Here is a 27,127-nt window from a genome sequence, read left to right as displayed (position 1 = left end):
GGTGGGAGGAAACCTAGACCACCTCAAGGAAGACCTTGGAGCGGAGCAGTCAGTAGGAACCCCACAATCACGGACATACATGCTCACAAGGTGCAGAGGAGAGCTCCCACTGAGGGAGGCCTGCGATACTGCTCAATCTCCCATGAGATTCAGGTTCTTGCACTGCATGTACTCCTACTTCCATGAGAGTTGACACATCCTGCATGTACTTGGGGGAAGCCCTGGTCTGAGTGTGCCAATCCTTGCCATTGGCAACCTATGCATTGAAAACCTGTGGGCTATCGATTAAAAATGACAACTGTATTCTCAAGAACTTAAGAGATTCCGTGTTCCTCTGCTCAAATATCCTATCTTCTTGGGGTAGGTACAGTAGTTCTAGACATGGGTGAGTGAATATCTGACCCTGCAACTACTCTGCCTCAACTTCCAAAAACTTCCTATGTAGAATTCTGTCTCCACCCCTGGGTCCTCTAGATGCTGTCCTTGCACAGACCTGGACAACATCCTCACCTGGCTATCCATGGCTGGGCCCCCAGGTAGCACTTAGACCTCTTAAAAGCATGCAAGTATGTGACAGGAATGGGGCAGTGGTGTCATCTACTGGGAGTCACATGAGCTGGAAATGCACCATCACCAACTCTTCATATTGTGACAGAGAACTTCTGAGGGTGAAACCATCTTAGCATCTTCCAAACTGATCGTCACCCTAATACCTCACTGTATAAATGGGATATAGCCTTCTCCATGTGGGTGCTCAGCAGGGACTCCTTGGGTCAGTACCAAACACATTGCTAAATCCTCTCTCCTCTTTTTCACAACTCTATCTTCAGGGTCTTCACAACTCTAACCTACCTTCACCACAGTGACAGAGACTGCTGCTACTGCACCTCACAGGAAGGCTTCTCTCAGTGGTGTTTTGAGAGTTAAACTAGGGATGAAAATAAGAAATTAATCATTCAAAATGCAGACTTTTGGGGACCTCAGCTACAGACTGTCAGCTCTGCATTTTTATTGTAATGCTCTCCGTAAAACGTTATGGGGAAACAGTTCTGACTCCACTGAAAGAAAGGATTAAGAGCACCTGTTTTAGAAGTGACTGAATACAGAAGGAATCAGGATAAGGAGTTAAGAACCAAAAGAAGTATGAATATTAATTCATTAAGTGTATTTTTCTTTTGTTATTTCTTGAATTAAACGTATGTCCCAAAGAATGGGATTAGAAACAAAGGCTTTTGGGCAGAGATTTCCAGTGTGAAATGCTGTTGAAACATCTGGGTGAACCATCCAGCTGACACCGTGCCCAGACCAAGAGAAATGAGAAGACCAGGAAGGGAAATAGTAGCACTCTGTCCCTTTTGTTAAATCCGGAATCAATGAGCATCCAGTCCACTCCCAAGATGCCCTTTGCTGGAATTCTGTGCTTCACCTTTTAACATTTCTGATTATGGCTGATGGTACTGTTTTCTTTCTTACTGGTACACAGTAGAATTATGCATCTCAGATTAAGCCTGGAATCAGGTAAACCATATCAGGTAAACCAGAGGCTCAGTGATGTCACCGTGAGAACTGCTATTCCTGAGGAGGCTGCACACTTTCTACTCCTGCTCACAGAATCTTGATCTGGGGAACCTCCAGCCTGCTTCGACCCTCCAGGAACCACCAGGTTTCTCTGCTGGGTGGCCCTCTGTGTCCTAACAAAGGTGATTCCTCAGAACATAAAGCCATTTCGTTGCATGTGTGTGCGAGGACTAAAATTTTCTTGTCATTCCATTTCCAATTTCTGACTCCACAAATCACACCAAAATTGAAGTCTCCCAGTCCTCCAGGTATAAGGTCATAAATAAGGAACAGACTATAGTTTAAAGGTGTAATCCAATTCACGGACACAGTTGCCTTTACTGGTACCTACAGACCCTGGGGCAGAGCCTGGAATTCCTGATGTATTTCCAGAATGAATTTCTATCATGCTTACGAGGGATGCCTTGTGAGTATGAGCAGTTCTCTGCTGAGAGAATTGAGGGCACCGTCTCTATTCAGAAATTCAGCCAGCAGAGCAGGAGGACTCGACCATGTATCTCTATGCCAGAAGCTTAGCCACAATGGGAGACAACCACCTCCTTCATCTTCAAAAACCTCATGAGCTCAGCTCTGTCCACTGTCCAAGCAGCCTAGAACAAAGAGTTTCTGGGTCTTCCTTCAGAGCTCAGAATGCATTCAGAACTTCAGATTTCTAAAGTAGGAAGTTAGGAAATAAGTTCAGGTAGATAACACCATTACACAAGTGGGTCCATAGTATTGAGAGACTCCAAAAAGAAATTGTTAAAAGCTAGACGTCTTTAAATAATAATTGGCTCTCTAGCAAAATAATTCCAACATACTATAGGTTGATAAATAATGTAGTCAAAACCTATAAAATAATTGTATAAAGATGGGAAAATGATGAATGCACAAATATCATACCATTGTAAGTTTTTCATAAATTATGCAAAATTACTTAAAGGTGGACTGTGTTAAAATACAGATGTTTACTGCATGCTCTATAGCAACCACTAAAATAAAAAAACACAAATCTATGGCTTATAGGCCAACAAAAACAAATGAATTTATGAAAGCACTCAACTAATCCATAAAATGGCCTTTAAATAAGAACAAAGAAGAGATGAGACCAATATAGAAGAAATGCAAGATGAAAGGCATGAATATAACAAGATCAATAATCATATCAAATCCAAATTATCTAAATAGGCTAAACATGCTAGTTAAAAAATAGATTGTAATACTGAATAAAATATATACATAATAAAACAATATGCTTACTATCTGTGTGTCTGTGTGTGCACCTTTAAAACATCTGCAAAACCTATCATTAATAATATATATGTGGGCCAGGGATTTAAATCAGTGGCTCTGCTGCCTGCCTTGAGAGCACAAAGACCTGAGTTGGATTCCCCGGTAAGAAGAAAAAAAAAAAATTAAAAAAAAAATATATATATATAGTAGCTAGGGAATATGCTTACTATCTGTGTGTCTGTGTGTGCACCTTTAAAACATCTGCAAAACCTATCATTAATAATATATATGTGGGCCAGGGATTTAAATCAGTGGCTCTGCTGCCTGCCTTGAGAGCACAAAGACCTGAGTTGGATTCCCCGGTAAGAAGAAAAAAAAAAAATTAAAAAAAAAATATATATATATAGTAGCTAGGGATTTAGCTCAGTGGTTTCTCCTGCATTTGCAAGGTCTCAAGTTCGATCCCTGATACCCCCCCCCAAATATATATGTATGTGTGTGTGTGTGAAAAAGATAGATCTCATAACAGTGCTTACTATCTGTGTGTCTGTGTGTGCACCTTTAAAACATCTGCAAAACCTATCATTAATAATATATATGTGGGCCAGGGATTTAAATCAGTGGCTCTGCTGCCTGCCTTGAGAGCACAAAGACCTGAGTTGGATTCCCCGGTAAGAAGAAAAAAAAAAAATTAAAAAAAAAATATATATATATAGTAGCTAGGGATTTAGCTCAGTGGTTTCTCCTGCATTTGCAAGGTCTCAAGTTCGATCCCTGATACCCCCCCCCAAATATATATGTATGTGTGTGTGTGTGAAAAAGATAGATTACTCATAACAGAATGCCTACAAGTCCATTATGAAGAAGACAGTTCAGTCTAAGCAAAGGATGGAAAGAGATGAACAGACAGTTCAAAAAGAAGATGTATAAGGAGGCATTTTCATCTTCTTAGAGCCCTTGGATAATGTCCCCAGTTGCCGAGAAGAGCTATTGGTTGATACAATTCGCTGTCAGTGCTCCTGAGAGTTACCTTTAGTTAGTGTTTTGCTCAGCTCCTGCCCCGTTCTGAGGGCAGCTAGCAATGATGGGAGGGTTTCTCCCTTCCTACATTGATGAGATTTATAATTTATTTTCCCATTTTCAGGGAAAAAAGAAGTCTACTTCATATTTCCTTCTGTATAACAGGCAGAAGCTGAGATTACTGGAAAGAGCCAGGCTCCCGAGACAGCATCAGTATTGCTAAATCCTGGTGACTGCGCAGTGGCCACATGAAGGCGCTGTGGATCCGCTGAACGGACCTCAGAGGGCGCTTCTTGGAGAGGGCGCGGTCAGGGTCAGAATCCGGTTTGGAGCCTAAATTGGGAGAGGACCGGAAGAACCAGAGGTTGTGTTACTAACGACCTTCGCCCACCAGCCGATGTGCACGAGTGTTTATTACCACTGAGAGACGTGAACTGCAGCTTTATATAATCACAGTCTTTCCGGAGTCTAGATTTGAGGGACTTGGGGGGTGGGCAGCCTGGACCACCCCAGCCAGGAGGAGAATGGAGCACTGCCTCAGAGGAGAGTTAGAGAAGCTGAAGTGTGGATGTTCACCCCCGTACTCTGCCCCGCTGTGCTTGGCACAGCTAGCTCCCCCTGCTGACCGAAGGCTCAGCAAAGTAAGGAAGGCCAGACCTGTCCCGGGGTGCAGAGGGCCTACTGGAGGAGACAGGGACGCTGACATCATAACAGTTACATAGCTGGTGTTACAGAAAAATGCTCCAAACTGAGATAAGGGAGGAGCAAAACAGAACAGCTGCTCTCTGGCCCAGGAGACCAGCACCTTGAGGAGGGAGATGCCTAGGCCTGTCCTTGCTGACTCTCCCTGGGGACCCAGGCTCTTCTGCTGTGTGACCCTTTGTCTCCTGAGAGCAGGTGAGTCCTGAGCACAGGTGGGATGGCTCCTGGAGCCACCACTCGTTGTCATTGCTGGAGTGTCAGGTTCTCACTGTCTAGGGGCTCATTTCTCTCTCCTTCTTCCCCAGGTTTGGTGGATGCCAGTGTCACCCAGTCCCCAAGCCATCTAATCAAAGCAAAGGGAGGAAAGTCCATTCTGAAGTGCTATCCTGACTCCGGACACGATAGTGTGTCCTGGTATCAGCAGGCTCCTGGTCAGGCCCCCCAGTTCCTTGTTGAATACTATGAGATGTCACAGAGAGCTAAGGGAAGCATGCCTGGCCGATTCGCAGCTCAGCAGTTTGATGACTATCACTCTGAGCTGAACTTGAGCGCCTTGGAGCTGGGGGACACAGCTGTGTATCTCTGTGCCAGCAGCTTGGCACAGCCTTGCAGAATCACTGGCTTTCTGTACCCTAACCTTCCGGGCCCAGCTGAGGATAGAATAGGAAAGGGGTGGGAATGTCACCTTAGCCCAAGCCCTGTGGATGCTTGCAGGGCTTTGCTAACCCTCTCTCTGCTCTGCTGTGCCCAGCCACAGGGCTGGTGGATGTTTCTATTCCAGGCCTGCAGGGTGCTCTTGTACCTCTGCTAGGGCCTTCCAGTTCCTAGCAAGTGGCAGGGGCTCCAACTCTGTGCCAGTGTGTGGGTCTGTGCAGTATGTGTCACAAATACAGTGGGCGTTTAAATTAAAAAATTGATTACATTGAAAGACAATTGCCACTACCCCCATTGCCCCCTGCCTGATCACACTTATCCTCTCATTCTTGTTACTTTATGAAGCAGTTATGGAGGTTTACTTTCATGTCTTTCGTTGTGCTGCCCTGGCTGTCTCTAGGTCCTGAACTGGTTCATGTGTTTACCTTTCATGGTCATCTTGACTTTGGGCAAGAGCCAGAAGTTGCACAGTGCCAGATCTGATGTAAGGTGGGTGAGGACACACTGTAGTCATGTTTTTATGATTGCGTTGGGTTACAGCATTCAAAGAATTTTGATTATACCTTGTAAAGATACTCTCAAAGGAGGACTTTCCATCAGAAAGTGCCAGGAACCATGGAAGGAGTGTTAGGGGGAGTATTTTAAGGGGAACTAATGGAAATGTGTCTTTTACTCTAATAATTTCTTTTTACAGTTAAACATTCACTGTATGTTCTTATTCCTTCTATTATGTGTTTTAATGCAAGGATAGACACTAGGTATCCACTTTATAGATGAAGATCTCGGTATCTCCACATAGACTGGAAACTGTAGCTCATAGGCTTTCCCAGTGTTTCATACTCACAAGCATTAGAAACAGAATTGAAGCCTACATCTTTATGCCTCCAAAATAAAAGTTTACCTAAAATCTCACAGTAGTCCCTGGTCTTGGTCAATAAAATGTAGGAGAACACTATCTCTTCCATTTCAGGACCACTGAAGTAGCTGGGAGAGGTCACATTACAGATGTAGTTGCTATGGCTAACTGGCTGTCAACTTCCAGGGCACATAATATTAAGCCAGAGAATGTTTGTCCTCCTTCCGAGAGGAGATACACATTTTCAGAAATAGAAAATTTCTGACTCAGTCATTAATTGGAAAGTAAATGAAAAGGAGGTATTGTTAGTAGGTGAGATATCTCCAGGATATACTTATCTCCCCAAAGAAGTAATGTGTTGTCTGGAAGAGTGTCGTTATGGCTATTCAGGAAATGAGCCTCAGAGCTATGGAATTCCCTGTGTCTTATCCCAGAAACTCTTATATTCTGAGCTAGAAGGCTTCCTTCCTTGCCCTCACCTATCCATGATGGCTCTTTGTCTCCTAGGACTAGGTAAGCTCTGGACATAGATGGAGAAACCTTCCTGGGCTTCTCCATAGGCCCCAGCCCAGTGTCCCCTGCAAGTGCTATACGGACGTCTTCCTGTCTCCACTTCTGATTCTGTGTCTCCCTCACTACAGCATGATTGAAGAAGACACCCATTGTGATTCAGGATATGTACAGTCACAGAGAGAAGCCCTCACACTGACATATCAACTCCATAGGAAACAACAATACTCACTGCTAGTGAGTACTTGTAAATTTTTCACGAGATAATTTATGACTCAACTTTTCTATGTCATGAATACAAGATCTTCTGAGTAAATACAGAACATTTCTGTGACCATGTAGGCTCCAGAAAAGTAATGTATGTCTTAGCAAACACCTCATCCATATCCTAAGTGGGCCATCTATTTTCCTTTGGGTGAGGGTTGCTATAGGGCACAGACTGACCTTAAACTTTTGGTGGTCCTCTTGCCTAAACATCCAAAGTCATGGGCTCACAAGCATGTTTTGTGCCTTCATACCCAGTGAGCCTTCTCTTCTTTTGACAGGGACCACAATTATGGAGAATTAAAAAGAAAGGAAAATTCACACCCATGAGGGAACACTGAGCCCTGAATCTGTGGGGCAGGGCCCCCAGTAGCCTTTTTAGAAATGAAAATTGCCTTGGAGGGAAGGGGTGTGGCAGGTTAACTGTGCAACTCACACATACGTCAGGGACAGTGACATCACTGAGTCACTGAAAGCCCAAGTTCTACATCCCCCAAACAGGGCTGATGGACACAAAATCACCACCCTGCTTGTGAAATGCACACCAAGCTCTTCTCCTGTGTGGCCTTCAGTCTCCTGTGGGCAGGTGAGTGCCACTCACAGGTGGGCTTCCTTCCCTGAAATTCCTAAGACCTCAATACAAACCTTCTTTTCTAGGGGATATCACCAGGCTCTTTCTCTAATATAGGGCACACAGAGGCTGGAATCACCCAGAGCCCAAGATACAAGGTCACAAAGACAAATGAAAAGGTGACTTTGAACTGCCACCAGACCAATAACCACGACTACATGTACTGGTATCGACAAGACCCAGGGCGTGGGCTGAAGCTGATCTATTACTCATATGAAGTTAACAGATTTGAGAAAGGAGAAGTAGCCGATGGATACAAAGTCTCCAGAACAAACACAGAGGAATTTTCCCTCACTGTGGACTCAACCAGCCTGTCCCAGTCATCTGTGTATTTTTGTAGCAGCAGTTTTACCACAGAGCTGCACAGCCACCTCCTCTCTGTACATTAAAGTGCAGTTGGGAAGACTGACTATGCCCACAAACCCTGGCTCCACCTCGAGAAGCCCTAGCCCTGTAGGAGGCACAGGTTCCTGTACAGACTGAGGCCATCCAGCATGGGCAGTCTTGTTGTCAGTGCTGAGGATCTTGTCTTGATGCTCTGAGCCCAACTGGAAGTCACCTCAGCACCCTTAGCTTGCTGGTTCTCTCTTCTGTATCTCTTTTTGCTTGCAAAAATATATTTTTAGTTGAAATACAATAACTCCCTCAAAACCAGTATCTTTTACTCACCCCTGAGGGTTTCAGTGACTTCTACTACTACCCAACTCACAGTTATAAACATTGTGCTCCCAGCAGCCCTAGCCAATGAGGTCCTGTGTCATTGCCCTTGACTTATCTCTCCATCATCTGCCTTACCCTGTTTCCTCAGCTCTCTGCCCTCCAGCCACAATTCTCCACAGTCAGTTCTGTCTCCTGTGTCATTTTCTACCTGAGGAACATTTATTTCACAGGCTATTTCCTCTGCACAGAACACACGTGCCTTCCTCTTCTTCCAGGATCTCTTCACTCCTCATGAACACATATTTCAGATGCACTTCACTGTGAAAAACTAAGTTAAATATTACTAGGATGAATTAACAGACTATTTTAGCTTTCATTTGAGAGGATATTTTTTAGTGGAAACAACAGAGAATATAATACTTGAGGAATAATGTTTACCATTTCAGTTACATTAAAGTCTTCACATTAAAACTCAAAATAAAAAGTGAAAAATTAGCCCACAGGCCAGGAAGAAGCATGAGGAATGCCCATAAGTTGTGAAAGATAAGTGTGACAGAGGACATTAATGCTCATCACACTCAGGTGTCTCCTTTATGATTCCCAGCCTCTTTGCAATTGGAAGATTCACAATCTGTCTCCAGGTCCAGATGTGGATAAAAAGAATGTAATCCAGGGCTGGGGATTTAGCTCAGTGGTTCTGTTGCCTGCCTTGCAAGTGCAAGGACCTGAGTTCGATCCCTGGTACAAAACAAACAAACAAAAAAAAGGATGTAATCCAATGCCAAGACATTGGATTGACAAGACTAGCCTTGACAAGTATCCTTATATATCCCCACATGTACCCCCACATTTGGATATTTGGAGTGATATTCATGTGACACAGCATAGAGCTGCACTCATGGTTAAAATTCATGACAGTGACAGTAAGTATTCAGCAGCAGATCATGTGGAGAAGCCCATAGATATGCTCTAGAAGAATCCACACTCAGCTGCCTTATGCTCCTTTCCTTCCAGGAGGATTCACACAGAGCTCTCTATGCCCCACCCCTGCACTAAAATGTGTGCAGTGTTTTTGTTAATGGAGGTCACAAAAATTCAGAGCCTTGAGATTGTACTGAAGACTGGCACACAGCACCCCCTACACAGTGTGTACCAACAATCCAGATCTCAGAAGGAAGTCTAATGCTCAGAATGATATTGGTTGCACTGACAATCTAGGCACCATAATCCACCTTACTCAGGGAAATTTTTATTTCAGTGCAGGGCACTGTTAAACAGCCAAGCTTTCAGGTGCCAGGCAAAGCTCAACCTTGTAAGTAGGACTTCCTAAGCACAGCAGACTCAAGCCTATTATACCAACTCCTTTCTGCACAGATGTCCTTCAACTCTCTTTTGCTATGCATTGATAAACTCTGAATCTACAGGCTGCATAATGCCTTATTATAATATATAATTAGACTGGATTCCTAGGTTATAATTTTCAGACAATCGCAGCAGAAACCTGCTCATGCCACACTGAGCCATGCAGGAATGGAAATAAGGCTCACAGGGTGAAGTCACTGAATTTTGGGATTTCTTTTGTATGATTTTGTCTCTTTAGCATAGCTGGCCTTGTTTAATAGAGTTAGTATCTAGAATGGGTAAAGACTGTTCATTACATAATAAGAAAAAGATTGTCCAATAAAAGTAACAACACTTATTTTAAAATGACAAGTCATGGTACAGTAAATAAAAATTGACACTAAACAAGTAAGTAGAATCTCAACCTTACTTAGCATCAATATTTGAAAGTATTTTTTAAGTCAAGGTTATGCCTCACCAGACTGGAAAAGTTTCAAGAGTGACAGTTCAAAATATAAGTGAGATATGAACTAGTAAAAATTCTCTTACATTACCAAAGAAAACCACAACTATATCCAAAACACTTTCTGTGATGGTTTTTAACAAATAGCCTTTCTGGATAAATTATAAATTTATTCAAAATACTTGGGTTCCTTTCTTTTTTGTTGGGTATCATCATGGGGAATTCAGCTGTCAATATTTTCTTTTGTTATATGAAGGTATTTTTTTCAAATATATTTGAATAATTGTAGTAAAATATATATAACATAACATATTTGCTTTAACTATTGTAGGGGAACAGAGACTCTCTACCCTCCTAGGTTTAAATAACTGAGGCTATGAAATCAACTGACAACAGGCAGATTAACAGGAGAAAAGGTACTCATTACATCCACAATACATAATGTATTGCACACATGAGAACATCAAATTAAAGGAAGGTGAATACCTAAGCACTTAGTGAGATCTAGAGACTTATATAACCTTTTCAAAGGAAGAAGGGAAGAGTGATGCAGGCAATTTAGGAGAGGGAAAATGATTTTGGACAGAGGAGTGGGCTCTCAGAATAAGCTGCCTTGTGACAGTCTGTGTGGGTGTGTGAACCTCTAGTCTCCTCACGGTATAAATTAATCTTTCATGGGTAAGATTCTTGGGGAGAGGTATAATGCTGCTGAGTGCCTTTTGTTGGATCTGTTTTTAGGTAGATAAAAGAAGTTCAGATAGAACCGTTCCCTGCACTTGACATTCCTCCAGAGCTCTCAGTTGGAAATAGTCAACAAACCAAAGCAACAAACATACTTTGAAATGGCATTTCCTCCACATTTTCCTTGCAAAAGTACAATTTGGTGGTTTTTAAGTACGTTCACCATGATATAGTACTATTGCCACTTTCTATTTCCGAAATACTTTCCATCTCCTCAGAAAAACAGTCATTCAGCAGTAACTTCTCATTTCCCTTCCCCTACTCTCTGGCAGCTTTTAACCTACTTTTGGTTTGTATGGATTTTCTTTTCTAGAAAGTTCATACACGTAGAATCATAAAATATCACTCCTTTTGTGTCTGGTTTCTTTCACTTAGCATAATGTTTTCAAAGTTTATACAATATTGCAGCATGCATCAGAACTTCATTCCCCTTTGTGGCTGAATAATACTCCATCATATGGATATACCACGTTTTTTATCCACTCTCCAGTTTATGGACATGTGAGTTGTGTCTAGTTTTGGGGGAATTTTGTCTAGCTTTTGGCTATTATGAATAACTCTGCAATGAGCATTGGTATTCAGTGAACTTTGATTCTCTGTTTTTAATTTATATTATGAATTTATAAGTTATGAATATATATAATAATATATGTTATATAAGTTATGAATTTATAAGTTATGAAATACATAACTGGGAGGAGAATCACTAGGACATATAATCTGTTTAGTCTGGAGAATAACTGTTAAAATGTGTTTTTTTTTCTTTCATCAGCTGAACAATCTTATATTCCCACTGGACTACATGAAGTTTTCAGTTTCTTGAGAACCTTGCCAACTTTGTAATTTTTGTTTGTTTTCTTTTATTATTATTATTTTTCTTCTTTTCCATTATCTGCGAAGTCATATCTCACTGTGATTTTGATTTGCATTTCCACAATAACTAGTGATGCTAAGCATTTATTCATGTATTTATGATCCATTTGCATATTCTTTTGGGAGGGCATTGTTTTATTTGGTTGTCTTAGAGTCTGTAGGTCCTTTAATTTCAGTAGTTTTACTGTGATGAAGGTAAACGAGGTTGGGTTGAACTTCAGATGGGAAATTTGTTGTTGATAGTCTTTTTATTGTAGTACTTGTGCAGCATTTTAAATATGTTCTAGAAGAGAGAGCATGAATAATTTACTGATATTGCTAGGAACCAGGGTTCTTAGTAAGAGGAAAAACAGAGATAAGAAATGGGGAAAATATGAGGAAGAAATTTGTGGAGTTGATTTGAATTGGAAGTATCAACAAGAATTTATGGTTTTAAAGTTTATATTTTTTAACTCTAGCCAGGGAGGGTCTAAGAAGCAATTCAAAAGCCAATTGACTAGTTGCTCTATTTTCTTCGTGTTGTGTTTCCAGCAGTAATGAGAAAACCTATTGCACAGTATTTGATTTTTATGTGTTATTCCCTGAATAAAGGACAAAGAAAAAATGGTTTGGTCAAAATCTCGGGGGTGAGGCCTAGAGCATCTTTTGTAAGGAATCAAGGAAGAATGTCAGGACTAAGAAGTTTTAAAAAGGCAAACAAACAGCTAAATAAGACAATAGCTTTTCATAACAATTTTTAAAATATATGATCCTATAAAGGGTCAAATGATAAAAAGGGTGTATGAGAATCTCTTTGTTACAGAAGAGTACCAGTTAGTAAATTTAAGATATATGAGAAAATTAGAAAATCAATATAACCATCAGCGTAGTTATGGACAAAAGCCATCAGGTGAAGCTAAAACAATGGATTAAAGGCTGCTGGAAAAATGGATATTTATGTTTCTCAATGTATCAATCCAGTGCTTGTTTACTGACATTGGGTAAACAGCTTTTTGATGGAGAGATCTTGTGTCCACCACCTCAAATTTAAAGTCACTAGCTGTGTGTAATGATGACATTGCATTTCCTTGTAACTGAGTAGACATAATGGGAAAACTCCATTATGGACGGTATATCTTTACCACAATAATCACTAGTAATGTGAAAATTTTTATTGTGGGGTCATTTTGCTGGTCAGTTGACTTATCTACACTTTTCAAAATGTTAAGGTCATAAAAAATGGAAAGTATCATTAGTGAGATAGAGATTTCTGGTTTAAAAGTAACTGAATCTTTAATCTCAGCTACTTGGGAGGCTGAAGCAGGAGGATCAGTTGAGGTCATGAGTTCAAGACCAGCCTGGGCCATACAGAAAGCCTGTCTCAATCGATCAATCAATCAATCAATAGAACTAAAGAGACCTGGCAAACAAATGCCATACATGGTTATTGATTTTGTTTGGGGGAGGGAAACAAAACCTCTAAAGGTCACTTTGGACAGTTAGAGAAAGTTAAATATGAAGAACATTGATTGATGATTGATTGATTGATTGGTACTGGGGATAGAACATGGGTCCTTGTTCTCTCCTCCTCTGGGAGTGGCCCTATGCCTCCTGGGCCCGGGTGAGTCCTAGAACATTATACTTTTCGCATTGTCTCTCCCCAGTGACTATTCCAAGTGTTTCCATATTGAAAGTCTTGCCTTCTTCCCCCCACTCAGCATATGCTGTGACTCCTTCTCCCAGATATAACATTATAGAGGAAAGACAGGTGGTAGGTTTTTGGTGTGATCCTATTTCTGGCCATTTTATCCCTTTACTGGTACCAGCAGAGCCTGGGACAGAGCTCCTGATTAGCTTTCAGAATGAGGATGTTCTGGATGACTCACACTTGCCTAAGGATCTGTTTTCTGCAGTGAGGCCGCAAAGAGTCTACTCCACTCTGGAAATCAAGCATTCAGAGCCTGGAACTAGCTCTGTATCTCTGTACCAGCAGGAAGAGAGAAGCAGAGACACCTCCCTGCTTTGCACAAAGCCCTGTGGTTCTCCTGCCTCTACTCACAGCAGCCTCAGGTGGAGGGCTGACCCTACTCTTCCTCATCTGAGGGAGGAAGGAGGCTTGCAGATATGTACTTCGATTCAGACATGTGGGGAATGCATTCTTTCTTGAAACCACAGGATTGCAAATGTATGAAAATAGTGACATCTCAGAGACTTGAAGCACTTTTCCATGGCAACTCGAACGCAACACTGAAAATGACTTATCACAGGCTCACTCCTCAGAGTCTAGAGATGCTTGTTTTCCTATAAACACATATAATCGCAAAACTTGCAACACAATACGGATGGTGATCATATGCGAGTTGACAAACATTAGCCTGTCTTACTGTAGCTGCTGCCATTGGAATGATTTGAACTTTACATTGGCAACATCCTTGCTGTCTGGCTTATTCTATGCCCTTACACTGGAAGTTTTCTCGAACAAAGTCTCATATATTGTGTGTTTGAGATACTTCTTTATCCTCTATTTGTGTGGAAATATGTTTACAATAATGATATGATTATGATGTTAACTTTTGTTTTATTCCAGCACATTTTCAACTTCAAAGAAAGTACACAAATGGATATTATTTTTAAAAAAATTAATTTTCTTGGTATATTTTAGGTATACAATATAATGACATTGATCATTGGAGATTTGTACTTTTACATAATACATCTGTATTCTTATTTTTTCCCCATTCCCCTGCCCTCCCCTCAGCCCCTCCACCCTTCCCTGTTTACAAAGACATTGTTTCCATGTTTTTCCTTTTCACATATTTTTTTCTTTTCCCTTTTTCCCTTTCCCCTACTCCTCCCACTTCCTCTACTCTTTTAGATTTTTCTTCCTATTACACAATATCAATTATACATTTTAATCCTTATTTACACTTTTATTTTTTCACACCAGAGAAACTATTTGGTATTTATACATGTGTGTCCTATTTATTTCATTTAAGAGTATGGCCTCAATGTGCATCCACTTAGCTATAAATGTCACTAGTTTCTCATTCTTTATGGCTGAGTAGTATTCCATCTTATTAAAAAAAAAAACATCTTCTTTATCCAGTCTCCAGTTGATGGGCAATGGGGCTGTTTCCACGTTTTAGCTACTACAAACTGTGCTGATATAAACATGGGTGAGCATATATTGCTGTGGTATGATTCTTTAAATTATTTTATGAAAATACCCAGCAGAGGAATAGCTGGGTCAAATGGGATTTCTAATCCTAGTTGTTTGAGGTATCCCCATATTGATTTACACAGAGGTTGCACCAGTCTGTACTCCCACCAACAATGAAGAAGGGTTCCTATCTCCCCACAATTCCACCAGCATTTGTAATTGGTTGACTTCTTGATAGCAGCCATTCTTACTGGGGTGAGATGGAATCTTAGTGTTGTTTTCATCTGCATCTATCAAATGACCAGTGATGTTGAACATTTTTTTCATATGATTATTTTCTGCTTTTATTTTGTCTGAGAAATGTCTACTCGTTTCAGATGCCCATTTTTGAATTGAGTCTTTATATTTGGAGGGGCTCTGATTTTTTTGAGTTCTTCATATAGTCTAGATAGTAGACCAGCTGATAATATTTTTTCCCACATTGTGGGTTGTCTCTTAGCTCTACTTGTGATTTCTCTGGCAGTACAGAAGCATTTTTAAAACATGAGATCCCAATTTTGATTCTTTGTGCTAGTTTCCATGCTGTTTATAAAGTCTTTTCCTTTGCTGATATCTTCAAGAGTTCTACCTAACTTATCTTCCAATAAGTTTAGTGTTTCTGTTTTAATATTTAGATCTTTAATCCACTTGGATTTCTTTTTAGTGCATGGTGAAAGATATGGGTCTAGTTTTAATCTTTAACAAGTTGAAATCCAGTTTTTCCAACACCAAAAAAATTAAAAGAATCATATCACAGTGATATATGTGCACCCATGTTCATAGTGGCACAGTTTGCAATAGCTAAAACTTGGAAACAGCCCAATTGCCCATCAACTGGATACTGCACAAATGGATATTCTTGCAACCAGTTCCAAATCTTAGCTCATGATAAAATCTTCTTTCTCCAGAGGGCTCTAAATTTTCGATGTAAACAACACATCTCAACACTAGACAGGCTAGATATGGCCAGTTCAAAGACTGTTGAACACATTTCTACCCATCTGTGTTCACATATATAAGTAGTGTTTTAGTGGGTTAAAGTATTACTTTTAAGAATGTCTAAAGCAATCCATTATCCCATCCAACAGCCCTCTCTGATAATACATTCATGTCTGCCTGTTGCTCCAACCCTGCTTAGATCCTAAGGTGATAATAGAAGTCATTTAGGAGACTTGCTGGAAGTCTTGGAGAGTACTGGCCGCCCTCTGAAGGCATTCTCTCTGCTTCCAACACCCCTGGCATCCTTCTGCCCTTACACAGTCTAAGTCATGATTTATGAGCCTTTATTCACTGTTGCTCATCTAATTTATTCATTTGCAAAACCCCGACCAGTGTGATGGATGACACAACCATCCACCATCTCCAGAATTTTTATTTGGTTCTTTATCCATCTGCTATGTCAGTTTTTATAGTTACTAATTACCTCATGACATTTTCCAAAGTCATCTTTTATTTTCTTTGAACATAGGAAAGATAGTTGTTTTGTCTCATCTTTTTTCCACCTCTGAGACCTTTATGTGCTACTTTTGTTCATTTCCCTCTTGTGCTGCTTCACAGTCCTGGTATTTCCAATTTTCAATGAATATGATTCTCTTTGATGTTGCACCACACATTATAGTTAGAGATATAATTTTTGGTGGGAGATGGGCATATCTTCTTCCAGAGAGAATTTTGTTTCTGTCAAATATTTAAAGGTATAAACAATCTTAAGATTTCCAAATCAGGATGAAAGGCTTGAGGTGTCCTGGGTCACCTGGACACAGGCTTACCTCTGGCTCATCCTTACTATTAAAGTACATCAGTGCTCACCCTTGGTACGTTCTGCTCTTTGGCCATAAAGGCTGAGCTGATGTCAGCAAATTCCCCTGGAGAGAGAGCTGTGCCAACCTCACCAGCTTTTTCCTTCCAAGACTCTGCCCAAGTTTTCCCTCCTTATATCTTTAGAACATTCATTAACTGAAGTTTTTAATGCTGCTTTTTAAAATTTTATCCAACTATTTAGATAACAATGGAACAGCTTGTGCCCTCATCTGTAATTACTAAAATTAAAGTCAAAGAATTTTATTTTGAGTTTAATTTTCTTTGGGTTTTAATGTTAGATTCTTAGTCTGTGATTTCTTTGGCATTTAACACAAATGGTATGGAAATGTTCAATTTTTATTTCAACTACAGGAGCTTTAAAATTTTTTTTTAAAAAAATATATATTTCAAATTGACACATCTACTTGTTTTGGCATTTTAGTACTAGGTATTTTTATTTTGACTTCTTATGTTCATTGAATAACTCCTGATGTTTCCTTGGACCATATGGCAAGATGGGAAGTAGAACACAGTGAAAGCTAGACTTGGTCAGAGATCACAGAAGGAGCCCAGAATCGATTTAATCTCCACACTGTCATGGTTTATGCATGGTTGGTTCTATAAATGCACCCAAAATGCAATGGTTAGAATTTAAGAGTAACTGATAGATGATTATCTTTCCTCACTGAAACAGTCTCCTGAGCGTCTTGCTCCAGGTCCTTGTTTTGTAAGATATCCCCAAAGTACTACTTCTGTTGTAAGCTTCCTACTCCTTCCAAAATTTTGTCTATTATAATAAAATAAGTGACTTTTCTGGTCTCATCTTCATTTTAGCTCACTCTGTCTTCATTATCTCACTTTCTTCCTGGCTACCTAGACAAAAGGTCTGTCTTTGTTGCCTTCTAAACATGAACTAACATTACGGGTTCAGAAAATTTATTTTCCATGTAAAGTGGACCTGAAGTCTCCAGGGGAGACAGAATGGAATTGATTAATTCCACCAGAGCAGTGTTCACCAATATCAGAGCCCTGCTTTGTAGCAATATTAAAACTGACTTAACCTCCGCCTATCTGACTTCAGTGTGTGTCTTCCAGATGGATCCATGCTAGGCCATAATAATATTAATATTGTTGATTGATTCCCTGATATCAGTGAATCATAAAATCCCATATCTCCTCACTAACTAAAGCAAATTACAATTAGTCTGTCCTGGGGATACAGCACATTTGTGCTGTTTCTGTATAATGGCCACTAGGAAGCGCTGTGGCTTTATTTTTGTCCCAAGTCTGGAGAGAGGCTGAGAGCTTCCCACGGGATGGGGAACTCTGGGGTTAGACCTAGAGTTGGTTTGCAGGTGTCTTGATGGCTCAGCATGAAAGAATTAGAGAACACCTCTCCTTCCTCTGTTGAGTTTTTGCTCTGGACAGAGCTTCGAGTTGGGCTCTAAGTGGCAGGTAAGCTTTCTGTGGGGACACCTCTGAGCTTGCTAGAGATGTGAGGCACTGGGAGTCAGGGCGGTGCATCTTGCGCATTCCGGGTTTTGAAAAGGAAGAAACAGTTTGTGTGTTGGAAAAACCTGAGAGAGCTTGACCTCAAATCAGACCAAGCCATCCCTGCCTGCTCTGTTGAATGCAGAGGGTGGTGCAGGAGAAGTGGGCACGTAACTCTGAACTACAGAGACCCTGGGTTCAGGGAGATGACAACCACAATGACACCACCAGCTAGTCAGCTTATCAGACAGGTCTTCACAGCAGAGTCTTCTCTCCCTAAGACTTCAGCTGTGATCGGGATGTTGCCACAATCTACACTTTATCTTGTCATTCGCTCCGGGTCTGTGTGTCCCCTGGCAGAGACAGGAATTCTTTGCTCGGCTCCCTTTGGCCTGGCTTCAAGTTCATTCTTTGCAGTAGTGCATCTGCCTCCCCACTGTATTATGTACTTAGCTTCTGCCCCTTTCTCCAGTGTGTTCTATGGACAATGCTATGAATTAAATTTCCATTGCTGCTGTAACAAATTATCACTAATTTGCCAGCAGATTTTTTTATCTTATAATTATAGAGGCCAAAGTTCAAAATGGGAAAAACTGGGCTAAAATCAAGATGTTGGCAGGTTTTGTAGGTGAGAGGAGCATCGGTTTTCTTGTCTTTTTAGAGATTACCAGCACCCCATACCATCTGCAAAGTTAACAATGACTGAGTGGCCGCGTCTCTTATCATGCTGCATTACTCTGACTCTTCTTCCTTTTTCTTCTACATTGTAAGACTCATATGACTCTATCAGAGCTACTTGGAAATTTCAGAGTAATCTCCCTCAGTTAAAGTCATCTGACTAGCCATCTTAATTCCACTGAGGAAATTAATATCCTTTTGCCAGGTAACTTGACACATTCACAAGCCCCAGGGATTAGATGTGTATGTCTCTGGAGGACCATCATTCTATCTACTACACGTAGGCATCTAGTAATGAAAATTAAAGAAAATGATTTTTTAAAAATAGTGATGCCCACAGTCTTCCATTCTAGGCCTAAGAGGCACTGCAAGAGGACAGTGCCTTCAAGGGGAACCAGGTGTCAAGCAACACCAGCCAAACTGCAGAGTATTTGTTGCTTAAATTTGGTAGGTGCCCTCAGGTTCAAAGGACAGGACAGTGCATTTCTGTGTCAACAATTCAAGTATGGGCTTAAACTCTTTCTTTTTTGTTAGCAAATTATTACCTGGCCAACTGAAGAGACAGAGCCTTCTTTCAGCTCTCCATAACCTTCACCATGAGAGGAAGTGGGATTAGGAGGATGGAGTGAGAGAGGTGGTTTTCAGGTTCTTCTAATAAGGAAAAGTCCAGGAGATAATAATTAAGAAATATTGAGCTTGAGCTGAGGATGTTGTTCCACGGTAAAACACTTGCCTAGCATTCACGGGACCCTGGGTTTTATCCTCAGAAACACAAAAAGGAAAAGAAGAAAGAAAAAAAAGAATGAGCTCTGCTGGAGCTTAAAAGTAAGATGCAAATCAATTCTGAAACATTTGACTTGCTAATCTTTAAGAGCAAGACTTGTTTCAAGATGGAGATAAAGAATGTGGGAGAGGGTCTGTGAGTGTGGGCTCCAGGGAATTAATACAGCTCTAACGTAATGACACTCAGAGGCCTTCCAGTGCATTGTTCTAATATAATCGGTTCTCAGGGCCTCAAATCAGTCTCTGTATCCCTCACAATGTGCGGCTATCCTTGCTCTTCCTGTGGAATTTGTAGGTTACCTTCCAACTAAGTGACAGATGGTTTGAGTGTGAACTAATGACTGGGAGTGTGGAGACCCCAGTGAGAGGAATAAGAGGGCAGATAGAGAAGTTTGTAAAAAGGCAATGAACTCAACTTGAAGTACTTGGAATTTGAGGTATCAATGAAAATATTTGGCAAGCTCTTTGATAAGGCAGACTGAAGAGAAAGCATTATGAGTTGGTAATGCAAAACAGAACTGCAAAGTGCCTCCAGAGAGGTAAATCTGTACCTTGGATCTGTTATGGCGGAATTCAGTCCTGTCTGATTCGTCTCCCAGAGACACAGTCTCCTCTGCAAGGAGCTTTCAAGTTGATGATGTCACTTGGTGATGCCACTGACAGACACATCCTGGGAGAATAAAGTGTACCACAATTCACTTCCGTGCACCTGCTCACAGCACCCTGGTCTGAATGTTCCACATTTATTCACATGGCTATGGGCATCAAGACCTGCTGTGTGGCTCTGTGTGTCCTGCTAGCAAGTGAGTCCTTAGCATAGTTAACATCTTCATGCCGGGGTACCCTACTACTGACTTCCTATATCTTCCTTATTCTGTCCCCCTATTCTCTCTTCTTTTACAGAGGACACAAATGCTGGGGTCGCTCAGACACCCAGGCATGAGTTAACAAAGAGGGGACAAGCTGTAACTCTGAAATGTGAGCCAGTTTCAGGCCACACTGACCTTTGCTGGTACAGAGAAACTGTGGTGGGGAGACTGGAATTGCTGGCATACTTCCGCAGCAGAACTCTTATAAATGAAGGGGAAATGCCCAAGGATCGCTTCACAGCTCAGATGCCTGATGCATCGTTCTCCACCCTGAAGATCCATCCCGCAGAACCCAGTGACACAGCTGTGTATCTCTGCGCCAGCAGCTTAGCCACAGCATTGTGGAGCCATCCCCTGCCAGCTCAGAAACCCTGGGGTGTCCCCTTCTCCCTCTAGCCCTGTAGTCCTGAGTATAGTCTTCCCTGCTCCTCCATCCCCATGTGACATATGTGGGTTGGGAGCAGGACAAAGAAAACAATAAGATAGAAATGGAGGAAGTCTTGGGTAGGAAATCACAGGAGATCAGTTTCAGGGGTACCTTGGAAATTGTCTGCAGATTCAAAGTTCACATGTCAGATAAATCTTTCACACAGTAAATCACCCTTCCTTCCGGTAGTTGTCATCACCAGCTGAATGCGGGACCTCTGGATAAGGGCTGTGACTTCTGACCTAAACTGCCTCTCCATTCTCTCTTCACTCGAAGCTGTGAACAAATTCCTTTCTCAGTGAGATTTCCTGACTATGAAAGAATTGATGAATATTCTAGGAAGATGAGCTGCCTGCTCTGAACAATCAATATGGGTCTACCCTGGTCCATCCCAAATCACGAAGACCTGTCCTCTTTACTTTGCCCTCTTTTCTTCTTGATCCCATGTCCTTAACAGCCAAATCTTCATTTTCCTTCTGATTTGCATCAGAAATTTCTACTGTAATCCATTCTGAATGGTTCTAATTCCTCTCTTCTAAAGTCTGATCCACTTACTGATTGCCTCTCAACCCCTATCAGGGTATCCTTGGTAACTGGTACAAAATATACTATATTTGAATGGCCAAGGCAATTCAGGTTCATGTGAGCCCTGCCAAAGCCAAATTACACTTTTTATTGACCTATTTTTGTTACTCAAGTGCTCTGGATTTCAGGGTGAAAATAGTACAGAATGAAACAAAATTTCTTTTGTGGGTATATCAAGAAACAGTCATTATCTGCATATGCCTTTAATAGGTTCCTTGTTCTGGATCCTTTCTGATGCTTGCAGGTCATTCTACCCCTTTCTAGTTGCTCCCCCCCCCATACTGGGGATTGAACTCAGGCTCTTGCGCTTGTGAGGCATGGCAGCAAAACCATTGAGCCAAATCCCCAGCCCACTTCTTTCTAGTTTAAAACCCAGCTCCTTTGCACATGTGGCATTAGGATACTGCCCTTTATTGTTGCACTCATTTCCTTGCTATCAGATCTCTCTTCTCATTTAGTCCTCTGCCTACTGCAACCTTGTCTTCATCCTTGATATCTACATCATCACCAGGGTAATGTATACATTGATTGGCTATTCAATTTCATGACTTCTTCACTTCTCAGTTTTTCCTTTCAATCTTTTTTAGACTTTCTTTCATGATTACAGTAAACATCTCCTGAATAAGTGAATGAGTGTTCATCTCTCCCAAACTTAAACTTCCCAAGGGTAGAAACTTTGAAATAGCCTCCACAAATTTTAACATTGGGAATCAGAAGGCTGTGAAAGCCTATGTTTTGAATGAATAAATAAATAGACTTAAAGAAGCCAATGCAAGACAAAGTTGTTTCGAATGGCTATTCTGTAACGAGTGGCTTAGACAGCATTCTGCAATCTCCTTATCAGCCAACTCTGTGAGGAGGTGACTACACACCAGGCTTCTCAGCAAAAATATGTGCAGGTGCTTTGCGTTCTTTTCTCCTCCCAACAGTTCCCAATTTCCCCACTTTGATTTTGTTTTTGCTGGAATGGATAATGGAGACCTAATTTATTCTACTAGTGTGATAAAATTCACCACATAGGACATTCTTTCCAGGTTTTATACATTCACCAGTGCTCCATTGGTTGCAGGGTAAAAGTCCCATTTTGGGATAGTATTTGATTTTTTAAAGATCTAGGCCTTGTGATGTTTCACAACATTTATCTTAATAATCAAATATAATTAATTTTCTTGCAAAAATTCTTTATACAGTTAAATATCTCTCCATGCCCTTGCTCCTGCAATTTCCACCATATTCTCCAGCATGCCCAATCCTTATAATTACTCAAGACACTGTTGACTACTTTATTTTTATTTTTCTATGAAGCAGCAAATGGCCCTGCTGACTCCTTTTTCCACATGGGGAATGACAGGTACCTATTTTGTAAATGAACAACCAGGTAGATGGATCAGGATTGTTTTCACTGTATTATTTTTACATACTTTTGTTGGAGATCAGGAAATTCACTGAGCTCTGATCTATTTCTATTTAATTCCACAATCCCTACCACTTGGAATATTTCAAGACAAAATTCCCCCACCAAATTTTAAAATCTTTGCTCTGTGAAAGCCTCTGTTAAGAGTATGACAAATAGATACCACAGGAATCATGAAAACCTTTGAAAACCATGTACCTCAAACAGAATTATTATCTAAACAGTGAGCCAAGATTCACAGGACTGTCTATCTGTCCTGTAGACTTGTGAGTAATAATGAATGGTTGCTTGTGGGAAGGTTTTTTGGAAATTATCTGAAGTTTCTGTTTGAATAGCAGTATTAGGAACTATTTCTGATACCTGTGCATGAGTCTCAAGCATGGCCATTAGCTTCTTATTTTTATTTTTTTTATTTTTTGGTACCAGGGATTGAACTCGGGACCTTGCACTTATAAGGCAGATGGCGGCCCCACTGCCCTAAATCCCCTGCCTACATGGCTATTATCTTTTACTGAGGCTGATTGTCCAATACTGATCATTTTTGCATATGTAAGTGCAAATTCAATAATGTTCCTTGCCAGTAAATGTAATACAAAAGTCTAATTGCTTTGTATTTTAAAAAGTCAAGCCTTTTCAATCTTCACAGTATTCTTATTATTCATAAATAATATCCAATAGATGTATTTGGGACTAGTAATAGAGAATGGACATCTCCGTTAGCGTCTCTAAATTCCTCAATTCAAATGCAGAATATGTAACTTTGATAATGTAAATATTAGTCAATTCCATTGTTGGGACAAAATACCCAACACCTGCAACTTAAAAGAGGAGAGGTTTCATTGTGGCTCATGGTTTCAGAGAGTTTAATCATAGATGGCTGGCTTGAAGGCAGAAATAGCATGGTATAAAAGCATGGTGGAGGACAGCTGCTCACCCCATAGCTGCAGGGGGAGGAGGAGGAAGAAGAGGAGGAAGAGGAAGACAAGAACGCAGCCTTCCAAAACAAACCTCCAGTGACCCTCTTACTAACCAGGCCCCACTTGCTAACAGCACATTTACCTATAATTCATCAATAAAGTAATCCCCGTTGTTCAATAACCTTTTAAAAGCCTCCTCAACTCTGAACATATAAAACTTTGAAGGGGATTCTAGAGTTAAACATTAACAATGCAGCTTTCATCTTGCAGATCCTCCAGAATATGCAGAGCTGTACAATGACCACTGCTCTTGTCTGGATATTTTCTGAATCCTAGATGATTACAACCTCCCTGTTCACTGGTAAGAAGTTAAAAAAATACAAGGTTATTGAGTTTCAGACAGTAAGAAAATACTCATTGAAATTGACTCATCAGGTGGATTGGCATGGGAGAATTTCTATTTCTACGACTCTCCAAGAAGTCAAAGAGAATAAACCTTTAGTAACAGTGAACTCTCCAACAGAAATAATTGAGAGCGAATGGTAATAAACATAATTGGTCAGGCTGTTTGAGTTGAAGAAAAAACGTAATGAGAACTCTTAAGGCAGAAGAAATTAGATCATGTACACTCTGAAGTGCAAAATTAATCAACACAATTATTGCAAAAGTTTAAAGGCTAATTACCAGAATATCTGTGCTTTGAGTGTCATGTCATAGGGAATTTAAATATGCAGAGAAAATAGAGGAGACACCACAGAGGTCTGAAGCGATGATTCCTTGTTCCTATAAGGACAAGAATACAGGAATAATATTTATAAGAGAAAAAACTTTTATGGCTCTTACTATGTCTTGGACATTCCACTATTTGCCAAAAATATTTAGTCAATATTTCACTGTGTAAAGGAGAAAACTGAAAATGTGTAATTTTCTCAACATCAGCTTGCTAATAAATGGAGACAGAGGGGCTCAAACACAAGAAATGTGGGATGGAATTTTAAAAATTCATTTTAAGCAAAAGCAAATAAAACAGCTTCATTAAAGAAAGCAGTTTCTACAGCATTTTAGAAGCCGTAGTATCCTCATGTGAAAGGGAAGGAAAATTCTCAGGTCCAGAAGAAAACAGAGAATAAAGAGAACAGAAAATGCATTTAAGACAAAAAGCTCTTAGAGGTAACAATGGAAAAGAGAGAAGCTTATTTTGATTTTCACTAAGGCAGACAATATCACTGCAGACCAGAGAAATCCCTTTAGAAGAACGACTACAGGATCCCACCGGTACCCTGAAGGAATTGCCAAGAGGAAGACAAGATTCAGAAGTTCATAGGGGAATTCTGAATATTATGACTATAAGGAGAGTTTATTATTGAGGCAGCTTTGACAGAGGATACCTACAGAGATCAATTAAAGTACTCATATTATTACATGGTCATAGCTATAACCTGTGCCTTAAAGAGCCTGCCTGATTAATTATTAAAATTATTACTGCTCAGAAAGTCTAATGTAAGACAGGGCATGTTATAGAGGAAAGGAGCAAAAATACAAGGAAGAGAAAACGTTGCAGATAGAATTGCATGACACAGGAAATTGAAGATATGCAAGTATTTGTTTTCATAGAGGTTATTTTAAGAAGACCCAGTAAAATTTCTTTAATTTCATATCCCACCCCATGGAAGATCATAAAAATAAAGTCGAGAAGAATAGGTTAGGACGATTAATGAATGGCCCAGGCGAAGATGCAAGCATAAAATGAAAGCTGTTAATTCAATACCAGTCAATATTGCTAACGTTGCTAGTTGGTATAGCATGAATAAGGCAAGTTTAAAAAGCACTTTAAACATTTAAAAATTCAGCTTGATCTTAAAGCATTTCATAATAGCAGAGGGAAGTAAAACGTGTGGGATTATATTAGAAACAAGAAATCTTAAGGGAAATAAATACTATTCAAAGACTGGCATATATCACATTTGAGAAAAGAGGTTGAATTGATGAAAGAAAAACTGATGGTTTAGAATGACTTTCCTTGAGCTTTATAAGGAATTTTAAAAAATCGAAGTAGTACACTTTCAAATTTGGGGAATCTCCGAATGTGTTTTATTATGTGTGCTTCACTGGGAGATCATTCAAACTTTCCATGGATCTGTTTTGTCATGGTAAGGCAGAACAGAAAGAAAGCAGAATAGCAAGCCACTTCTCAGATTTTCATGTGGCCTTTGGTAGAGGATCAACGTTCCCTTTAGAAGGAAGTCCTCTGAGCTGTGACATAGGCAGTGATGTCACTCCCAAGCCACGCTCCCTGTGGGGAGACAAGAGATCCTAGAATTCTCAGCCTCACTGCACAGATTCACAGGGCCTGTGAGGGAGGTGCAGCCTCTTCCTGCACCACCCTGACATGGTCACCAGGTTCCTTTCTTGTGTGATCTTCTGTGTCCTAGGAGTAGGTGAGTCCCTGGAAATACAGAATGTGTTTTTGGAAATGGGCAGTTATGATTCCAATTATGTTCCTTAGTGGGATCCCTAATTCTGACTCTTCTTACAACTTACAGATGCTGGAGTCACCCAGACACAAAGGCATGTGGTGACAGGAAAGAGGCAAACAATAACTTTGAGCTGTAAGCCTATGTCAGGCCACAACGCACTTTTCTGGTACAGGCAGTTCACGGGGCAAGGACTGAAACTGCTGATTTACTTTAATAACCAGCAGCCCATAGATGATTCAGGGATGCCCAAGGAGCGGTTCTCAGCTGAGATGCTTAATGGATCCTTCTCCACCCTGAAGATCCAGCAGACAGAACCCGAGGATTCAGCCGTGTATTTTTGCGCCAGCAGCTTAGCCACAGTGCTGCAGGATCAAGCCCTGGCTGTGCAGAAACCCTCGTACTTCCCCCTTTCCGTCCATCTCCTTGAGTTCTCAGAAGTTGTTTTAGGCTCCTCCCATCACAGGAAGAACATGGGTTTGGTGTTCTATCTATTTGGAGGCAAGGAAGAAGCAGACCACAAAAAAGTATAACAACAGAAACTCTTGGGGGTAAGACTTTCTCCCAAGAGTGACTGAGTCCCAGACTGAGGGTAGTTACCTCTCCCTTTTACTTTCTGTTATGGCTTCTACACTATTTCTTGCGTCTTTGCCCTAAAACTCCCAGCTTCTTTGATGGGTTCCAAAATCAAGATGGTACCTGGCTTCTCAGGTTCTTCACTTGCTCATGCCCAGTGATCACCTCCTCCAGTCTTTCTCAGATACTCAGTCCCATTCCCATATTTTAGACTCAAGTGATTTGAACATTCTCAAGAATCACTCTCTTGTAATTCTGCTGTCTCCCTCTTTCTTTTCCACCTTTGATGTTACTTCCTCAGCATTCCTCATTCCATTAGGACACGAGCTGGCATCTCCTGTAAACTGCACTGTGTACCACCTCACCATACACTTAAATCCCTCCTTACCCTCCTTAGTTTCTGTGGTCTAAGAAAATTATAAAATTATTT

At 40.7% G+C, this 27,127-nt stretch overlaps 3 gene segments (V, D, J or C); all 3 read left to right on the top strand.

Annotated features, from left to right (window-relative positions):
• Positions 1–6,514: 6,514 nt before the first annotated feature.
• Positions 6,515–7,843, top strand: LOC104850648. The segment is given in 3 exon segments: positions 6,515–6,769; positions 7,298–7,382; positions 7,485–7,843. Coding segments are annotated over 2 exon segments (381 nt in total).
• A 12,343-nt stretch (positions 7,844–20,186) lies between these two features.
• Positions 20,187–20,700, top strand: LOC104850671. The segment is given in 2 exon segments: positions 20,187–20,238; positions 20,339–20,700. Coding segments are annotated over 2 exon segments (414 nt in total).
• Positions 20,701–25,988: 5,288 nt separating this feature from the next.
• Positions 25,989–26,769, top strand: LOC104850647. The segment is given in 2 exon segments: positions 25,989–26,085; positions 26,191–26,769. Coding segments are annotated over 2 exon segments (513 nt in total).
• The last annotated feature ends 358 nt before the right edge of the window (positions 26,770–27,127 follow it).

This window comes from Fukomys damarensis, unplaced genomic scaffold (assembly GCF_012274545.1).
Source record: "Fukomys damarensis isolate Sample0158 unplaced genomic scaffold, DMR_v1.0_HiC HiC_scaffold_16, whole genome shotgun sequence".
Lineage (NCBI taxonomy): Eukaryota > Metazoa > Chordata > Mammalia > Rodentia > Bathyergidae > Fukomys > Fukomys damarensis.
This window is presented reverse-complemented; position numbering and strand designations above follow the sequence as displayed.